Genomic DNA, 9,250 nt, shown 5'->3' on the forward strand with positions numbered 1-9,250 from the left:
GTGAATGAGTGAGGAGTGACTGATAGAGGACCAGCTGGGGTGAATGAGTGAGGAGTGACTGATAGAGGACCAGCTGGGGTGAATGAGTGAGGAGTGACTGATAGAGGACCAGCTGGGGTGAATGAGTGAGGAGTGACTGATAGAGGACCAGCTGGGGTGAATGAGTGAGGAGTGACTGATAGAGGACCAGCTGGGGTGAATGAGTGAGGAGTGACTGATAGAGGACCAGCTGGGGGTGAATGAGTGAGGAGTGACTGATAGAGGACCAGCTGGGGTGAATGAGTGAGGAGTGACTGATAGAGGACCAGCTGGGGTGAATGAGTGAGGAGTGACTGATAGAGGACCAGCTGGGGTGAATGAGTGAGGAGTGACTGATAGAGGACCAGCTGGGGTGAATGAGTGAGGAGTGACTGATAGAGGACCAGCTGGGGTGAATGAGTGAGGAGTGACTGATAGAGGACCAGCTGGGGTGAATGAGTGAGGAGTGACTGATAGAGGACCAGCTGGGGTGAATGAGTGAGGAGTGACTGATAGAGGACCAGCTGGGGTGAATGAGTGAGGAGTGACTGATAGAGGACCAGCTGGGGTGAATGAGTGAGGAGTGACTGATAGAGGACCAGCTGGGGGGAATGAGTGAGGAGTGACTGATAGAGGACCAGCTGGGGTGAATGAGTGAGGAGTGACTGATAGAGGACCAGCTGGGGTGAATGAGTGAGGAGTGACTGATAGAGGACCAGCTGGGGTGAATGAGTGAGGAGTGACTGATAGAGGACCAGCTGGGGTGAATGAGTGAGGAGTGACTGATAGAGGACCAGCTGGGGTGAATGTGGGACGAGTAGTGATTGAGTGAGTGGTTGCCAGCTTGTGTGAGTAGACTGAGTGGTGCATGAATGTGATTGGCTAACTACCAGGTGGACCTGGCTGGTGATTGGCTCCTCTGACCAGGCTCACCTATAAAGCTGCCTGTTGTCAGTCCTTCTGATGTCTTCCTTCTCTAGCCAAGTTCTAAGCACCAGCACTTTGTTCAGTTTTTAGCTTTTGATGTGATCTAGATGTATTCGGTATGTTGCGACCCAAGGTTGCCCTAGACTGGGTTGTAATATGCGGCACCAAGGGCCGCGCTACGAGCTTGTAGCTCTGCTATTTTTTGAGTGGTGTAAACCACTCCTACAACTGGCTTTTGTGTGCAGAAAAAAATGAGCATGGTTGCTATGTTCAAAATAATTTCTGACGTAATTAAATCACACCCGGGTGAACTGGATGACCGTAGCAACCATGGTCATTTTCTCTGCACAAAAAAAGCCAGTTGTGAAATCACATCCGGGTGTGATTTCATTACGTCAGACCACAGCTGATCATGCTATATAAAACCTTACACCACTCAGTTCACACGGGTGTGATTCTTTTATTAGTGGTGTAAACCACTCCTACAACTGGCTTTGTTAGTCTGTCTGTCTGTGCAGAAAAAATGAGCATGGTTGCTACGGTCGCCCAGTTCACCCGGGTGTGATTTCATTACGTCAGACATTACGTCAGACCATAGCTGATCAGGCTATATAAGACCTTACACCACTCAGTTCACACGGGTGTGATTTTTTAAGTGTATCCAAGGTGTTTGTTAGACCCTGACGAAGACCCTGACGTCGACGCGCATTGGTCTGTTTTGTTGCCTTGTTGCTCATCAGCAATAAATCATATATATTTGTTCACCTAAGACTTTGTGCCTTGGAATCCTCTCTTCTTTGCAAGTCTGCATTGTTGCACCTTTTGGGAATAAAGCAGTTCCACCTTGGAGGAAAAAAACATGTTTTTTTTGTCTAGAATCCTTACCTGTATCACCAAAGAGCACCCATCTATATCCCATTTTGGGCGGGAACCCCTTTTGGTGTTTTAAGCATTTATGTTATACTTTAGCTATTGAAAAATAGCAGATCTACAAGCTCATAGCGCGGCACAGATTAGTGGTGTAAACCACTCCTACAACTGGCTTTGTTAGTCTGTCTGTCTGTGCAGAAAAAATGAGCATGGTTGCTACGGTCGCCCAGTTCACCCGGGTGTGATTTCATTACGTCAGACATTACGTCAGACCATAGCTGATCAGGCTATATAAGACCTTACACCACTCAGTTCACACGGGTGTGATTTTTTAAGTGTATCCAAGGTGTTTGTTAGACCCTGACGAAGACCCTGACGTCGACGCGCATTGGTCTGTTTTGTTGCCTTGTTGCTCATCAGCAATAAATCATATATATTTGTTCACCTAAGACTTTGTGCCTTGGAATCCTCTCTTCTTTGCAAGTCTGCATTGTTGCACCTTTTGGGAATAAAGCAGTTCCACCTTGGAGGAAAAAAACATGTTTTTTTTGTCTAGAATCCTTACCTGTATCACCAAAGAGCACCCATCTATATCCCATTTTGGGCGGGAACCCCTTTTGGTGTTTTAAGCATTTATGTTATACTTTAGCTATTGAAAAATAGCAGATCTACAAGCTCATAGCGCGGCACAGAGTGCCGCGCTACGAGCTTGTAGGTCTGCTATTTTTGAAAAATCGTGAAAATGTGGTGCAAATCTTTGAATATATTATTCTTTCAGAGCGAACGTTTTTTAACTCAAATCATTGCTTCTTCTTTTAGAAGACGTTGGTAGAATCGTTCCCAGGTCTAAATGGGAATTAAGCAGTTCCACCTTTGGAGGAAAAAACATTATTTATTTTTGTCTAGAATCCTATACCTGTATCACCAAAGAGAACCGTCTATAATAATAATAATAATAATAATAATAATAATAATAATAATATAAGAGCCAGACTGACTGATTCATGTGGCACTTCCATTTTTATATTTTTAGTACACAGCTATGTTACGATATATCGAGAATCGATTCAAATCGATTCAAACCAAACATGGTGAACATTTTAAAAAGTGATTAAATCACAATGTGAATCGGCAGAGAGCATGTAAAACAAATACAAGATTTTTTGTAAAATAATTGATTAAAAAAAAAGAGTTTTCAGTCATTTTCTACTGCATTGAAAAGAGGACAAGAGAAGACAATGAATAGAGAAATAAAATACTGAAAGAAGTATACTAACCCTACCCCCCCCCCCCCCCCCCCCCCCCCCCCTCTCTCTCTCTCCCTCTTCTCCAGTGACAGGTGGACCAGGCGGGGCTAGGGGCGGGGCTATGGAGGCAGGAGACCAGACAGAATGAATGGAGCCCAGAGAGATGCCATGATCAGGACAGAGAGCTGAGCCCTGGACGGGAGACCCCTCCCCCTTTGATCTGGAACTAACGGAGCTCCCCACAGACGCTTTGGATTTCACTTCCCCAGTTTGACCCACAGGTGGCGCCCTGCACCCTGTCTCAGCTTTGTGAGAGGGACTTATATATGGTTGAACTCTGAACTCACTGTGTCAGTCCTCTGTCAGTCCTCTGTCAGTCCTCTGTCAGTCCTGTCACACCTCTGTCACCACAGTGACCCCTCTGGTTTGACCTCTGACCTCTCAGGACTGACGTCATGGAGAAGACCTACTCGCTGACCGCTCACTATGACGACTTCCAGGTAGGGGTTAAAGGTCTATAAGGGTCCATTTGGTTTTTTACCATTGCTATTGAACACAGAGAATTAATAATAATAATAATAAAACTTTATTTGTATAGCACCTTTCATGACATGAAATGCAGCTCAAAGTGCTTTACACAAAAAAGAAAAGAAAAGCAGGGCATAAACAATACAGTGAGGACATGAATAATTTTTTTTTTAAAAGACAGATGAATCAATTAAAAGCAAGGGTGTAAAAGTGGGTCTTGAGCTGAGCTTTAAAAATGTCTACAGAGGCTGCCTGTCGAAGGTACAGTGGGAGTTTGTTCCACGCCGTCGGCCCGTAGAAGCAAAAAGCTGCTTCCCCGTATTTTTTAGTTGCCATTTGTTTAGGCAAAGCGAGCAGGCCAGCAGTGGAAGACCTTAGGGGGCGGTTTGGGACATATTTCGGCAGGCAGTCATGTAGGTAGGAAGGTGCGAGACCATTGAGAGCTTTATAAACAAGTAAAATAATTTTAAAATCAATCCTAAAAACAACCGGAAGCCAGTGCAATGAGGCCAAGACTGGAGTAATATGTTCTCTCATCTTAGTTCTAGTTAAGACTCTGGCTGCTGCATTTTGGACAAGTTGTAATCTGTCAGTTGATTTCTTAGGCAATCCAGAAAAAAGTGCATTGCAGTAATCAAGCCGAGAAAAAACAAAGGCGTGGATTAGCGTTTTTGCATCGTCCAGTGACAAATAGGCTCTGATTCGTGCAATATTTCTAAGATGAAAAAAGGCAATCTTGGTAACATGATTAATGTGTGAATTAAAATTCAGTTCAGAATCAATAGTGATCCCCAAGTTCTTTACTGTACTGTTACTTTCTACAGTCAGGTTGCCAAGTCTGCTTTTTATCGATTCTTTCTGCTCACTAGAACCGATTATGAGAACTTCTGTCTTATCCTCATTTAGCTTGAGAAAGTTCTCACTCATCCAGCATTTAATGCTAGACAGACAGGTCAACAGCGGGTCTAAGGCACAGAGATCATCTGGATCTACAGAAAGATATAGTTGGGTATCATCAGCATAGAAATGAAAATTGACTCCGTGATTGGTAATGAGTTCTCCCAATGGCAGTATGTACAGGGAGAATAACAGAGGACCAAGAATTGAGCCCTGTGGAATACCAGAACTGATGTTGTGTTTGTCTGAGTCAAACTCAGCTAGATTGACAAAATAGCTTCTGTTTGTTAGGTAGGAGGAAAACCAGGACAGGGCCGTGCCAGACAGGCCTACCCAGTGCTCCAGACGCTGTATTAAAATTGAATGGTCAATCGTGTCAAATGCAGCCGTTAGATCTAGAAGTAAAAGAACGGAAACATGTTTCTTGTCAGCAGACACCCTAAGATCATTCATTACTTTTACAAGTGCTGTTTCTGTGCTGTGGCCTTTCCTAAAGCCAGATTGAAATTTGTTATGCACATTGTTGTTCTGTAGAAACACATCCAATTGATGAAAGATGCATTTTTCTAAAACCTTGCCCAGAAAGGGCAGATTAGAAATGGGTCGGTAGTTACCCAGCACAGAGGGATCAAGATTGTGTTTCTTGAGTAAGGGCCTAACTACAGCCGTCTTCAGTGAGTCTGGAAAGACGCCTGATTGTAGAGAGCTGTTTACAATCTTTAGGATATCTCCAATCACACTGTCTAAAACCTCTTTGAGAAAGGTGGTGGGAATTGTGTCCAATGAACAGGAGGATGATGTCATCTGAGATATGGTTTTTCGGAGTTCGTCTTCATCAATTGTACAGAAAGACAATAGGCTCCCCCTGGAGAGATCAACCCTGGCACCATTAGCTGCTGTTAGAGGGCTTGAGCTAGCAGCAGCACCATTCATAATATCAGCTCTAATGTTACAAATGTTGTTATCAAAAAAGCATGCAAACTCATTACACTTAGCTTTAGAAGCCGGGAACGACTGCTTGTAGGACTGGGTGGGGGGGGGGGGGGGTAAAAGTCGTTCAATGGTAGAGAATAAGACTCTGGCATTTTTCTTGTTCTCATTAATAATGCCAGAGAAATAAGCCTGCCTTGCCAGACGCAGGGCTTTGTTATAGGTGACTGTTGACTTTTTAAGAATCTCTAGGTGGATGGTGAGTTTGTTTTTTCTCCAAGCTCGCTCAGCTCTACGACAATCTTGCTTCAGTGAACGTGTATGCTCATTTATCCAGGGTGTTACTCTGGTGTTCTGTTTCTTTTTAGTTTTCATAGGAGCCACTATGTCAAGAGCTGACTCTAGTTTAAGATTAAACATTTGGACCATATCATTCACTGGGGGAGTATCGGATAGGGGGGGGCCCAGATGACGAGAGAACTCGTTGGCTGCAGATGAGCTAAAAAAACGCTTTTTTATAGTATATTCAGTGATGTTTTTCTCTAGATCAGAGACAGTCATATTAAAACACAGCAAATAGTGGTCTGATAGCTCAGGCATTTCAATAGTCCTTTCAACAGTGATGTTCAGACCTCTAGAAATCACCAGGTCCAGAGTGTGCCCCTGTTTATGTGTAGGCCCAACAACATGTTGGATGAACTCAAAGGAGTGCAATAACTCTAAGAAACCCAGAGCCACCGCATTTGAAGCATCGTCCAGGTGTAGATTAAGATCACCCGAGATAAGAGTTCTGTCATAGTTAGTGGAACAGATAGATAAAAGTTCTGATATTTCTGTTAGAAATACAGCTTTGCTGCACTTTGGAGGACGATAAATGCTGATCATTGGGATAGAGGACTGACCCTGCAGTATTGTGGCCTGGTATTCAAAGGATGAAAAGCTGCCGAGAGTCAGAGCCTTGAATTTTAAAGTGTCTGAAAAAATGATTGCCAGTCCACTTCCTTTCTTAGCCTCGCGAACAGAGTGGATGAAACTGTAGTTTGCGGGACAGGCTGGCGCTAGGAGAACAGCTCCATCCGAGCCAAGCCATGTCTCTGTTAGAAAGATAATATCTAGCTTCTCTTTACATATTATATAATTTACAGAAGAGGACTTATTTGTTAATGACCTGATGTTAAACAAGGCAAGGTTTAGCTTGTTATCAGATTTTTGGGGACTGTGATGCCTGTGAGGTACATTAACCAAGCAGCATTCTCTCTTCAGGCTACTCCTTGTCTTGGACAATCTATTTGAAATAACAGTGGAAATGTTGTGAACCTCAACCTGTACGGTGATTGAAACACCAGGCTTTCTAGAAGCAAGGGGTCCATACATGTTTGTTGCTACGCATAATGGACCCTGTTCATATCAGTGATCAAATGTATTTTCTAGGCTATATGGCTATATGGCTATATGGCTATATGGCATATAGCGTGGGATTAACTCTGGCCATAGTATCTCTCCCTGAGGCCATAGTACCTCTCCCATCTCTCCCTGTGGCCATGTTACCTCTCGCATTTTGGGCTGTTGGGCTGGCCGTATGGTAAGGGGGGTCAGCCTTACTCCAGCGTTTATCAGGTCCATCATGCCCGGAGTGAATTTGAGGTGATGTATTGGTGAAGGAGTTTGAAATTCCTCCATTTGACTGTCATTGATGGACCTCTCGGCGGCCTCAGTATCCTCTCCACCAGTGGACCCTGTGACTTCACACTCTGTGAGTTTATCTCCACCAGGGGGCGCTGTGACTCCACGCCCTGTGAGTTTTCCTCCACCAGGGGGCGCTGTGACTTCACGCTCTGTGAGTTTTTCTCCACCAGGGGGCGCTGTGACTCCACGCTCTGTGCGTTTTTCTCCACCAGGGGGCGCTGTGACTTCACGCCCTGTGAGTTTTTCTCCACCAGGGGGCGCTGTGACTTCACGCCCTGTGAGTTTTTCTCCACCAGGGGGCGCTGTGACTTCACACCCTGTGCGTTTTTCTCCACCAGGGGGCGCTGTGACTTCACGCCCTGTGAGTTTTTCTCCACCAGGGGGCGCAGTGACTTTACGCTCTGTGCGTTTTTCTCCACCAGGGGGGCGCTGTGACTTTACGCTCTGTGCGTTTTTCTCCACCAGGGGGCGCTGTGACTTCACGCTCTGTGCGTTTTTCTCCCCAATAGTCATAGACTTCATAGACTTCATAGGGGATAGTGAGTTTTTTAGGGGGCCATGCTTCATCGGGGGTGACTTCATAGGGGGTGAGTTCATAGGGGGTGAGTTTTTCAGGGGGCCATGCATCACCAGGGGACCATGCATCACGCTCTATGTAGTCACAGCAGATGCAGATATACCAGGGGGGATGCACTTCCTCTTCTCCATCAGAGGAGGACCACTCTTCTGCATCAGTCCAGAGCACATCAGGAGGAGTTGTGTGTTCACTTGATTTGACTTCTCCACCAGGAGGAGCTGTGGGTTCACTATCTGTGGTATTCCTTGTTTTGAGAACATCCTTGGCGAGGGGGAGAAGCTTGGCACCCGCCGCCACAATATTATCTGTTTTAGCTAGGGCGCTATCTCTTGATTCTATGTTGTGGAACACGTTGCTGGAGAATAGTTTAACCCCCAGCTTGTTTAGGTGAATTCCGTCAACAAAGAGGTGCCTACGATCAAAGAAGAAATTTAAGTTGTCAATGAAATTGAATGATTCTTCTGTGCATGCCGTTGAGAGCCATTTGCTGAGTGCATACAGTCTGCTGAAACGTTCACATCCAGTCATCGGAGGTAGTGGCCCGCTGATCCACACGTCTAAATCTAGGGAGCTGAGGGTGTGGAATAGGGCTCTGAAATCATTTTTTAGGATTTCTGACTGTTGTTTTTCTGTATCACGTGTACCGATGTGCAGTATCAGTGTTTTCACCATAGGGTGTGCAGCAACAACATCAGAGATTCTGTCATTCAAATCAGAGACTGTGTCTTTGGGAAAGCATAGAACTTTTGCTTTTCTCTTTTTGTTACTTTTAACATATTTCACAGCCTGATCACCAACAATCAGGAATTCATTAATTTGGTCTCCATTAGCTCGCCTTTCATTTTCTGTGATGTTGAATCTTACCCTGCTCGGTGTGGCGATATCTCTGTCATTCATCTGGAGCAGTGGGCTGAATCTGTTAGCCACCTGCACATTCTCCATATGGGGAGATATGATTTTTGATCTGCCTTTAACAGTTTTCCAATTTTGAAGGGGGGTGGACGAGGCTCTGAGTCGGGCTGGTAGCGTAGGCCAGCTGGTCTTATCGGGGCTCCGAGCTCTTCCAGTTAGTCGTCCTTTCAAGTCCTGTACGCCGTTCTCTCTGTTTGTAATCACAGTGGATATACCGGGGGGCGAGACACCCCCAGTTTTTCGTCCTTTCATGTCCTTTGGCCTTGCGCCGAGAGAACTCCAGGCGAATGTCTTATCCTGCGTGCGGTTCTCCTGATTCCCATGTTGTTGTTTTACTTCCAAATTAACTTTTAAATAGTGTAATTCCGCTTCGAGCACTGCAATCTTTTGAAGCAGTTTCTGAAAGTCTTTTGAAGATATGACAGGGAACATCGCGGTGCTGGCTATTTGCCAAGTATCCAGTGCTAGTTAGCTATAGCTATGTGCCACGTACCCATTCACTGGAGGTAAAAAAAGAGTATTTTGCAGTATGGCAAAAGCTTCGTTCTACAGAAGAAATACAGTCCCATCGGTTTACAAGTAACGAGGATCCACTTGTAGTTTCTCAAAGAAAAATAAAACATTGATATCAGTTGAAGAATGCAAGCATAGGCGAGAG

General features: G+C 45.0%; 1 protein-coding gene across 1 annotated transcript in view; it reads left to right on the forward strand.

Annotated features, from left to right (window-relative positions):
- Positions 1-3,306: 3,306 nt before the first annotated feature.
- LOC306919049 (endothelin-converting enzyme-like 1) overlaps positions 3,307-9,250 on the forward strand; it is a 96,272-nt gene continuing 90,328 nt past the window's right edge. The window contains exon 1 of the mRNA XM_079531891.1: positions 3,307-3,562. Coding sequence (XP_079388017.1) covers positions 3,518-3,562 — 45 coding nt within the window. The 5' untranslated portion in view covers positions 3,307-3,517. The remainder of the gene's footprint in view (positions 3,563-9,250) is intronic.

Source organism: Electrona antarctica (genome assembly GCF_951216825.1).
Source record: "Electrona antarctica genome assembly, contig: scaffold_165, whole genome shotgun sequence".
NCBI classification, from domain to species: domain Eukaryota; kingdom Metazoa; phylum Chordata; class Actinopteri; order Myctophiformes; family Myctophidae; genus Electrona; species Electrona antarctica.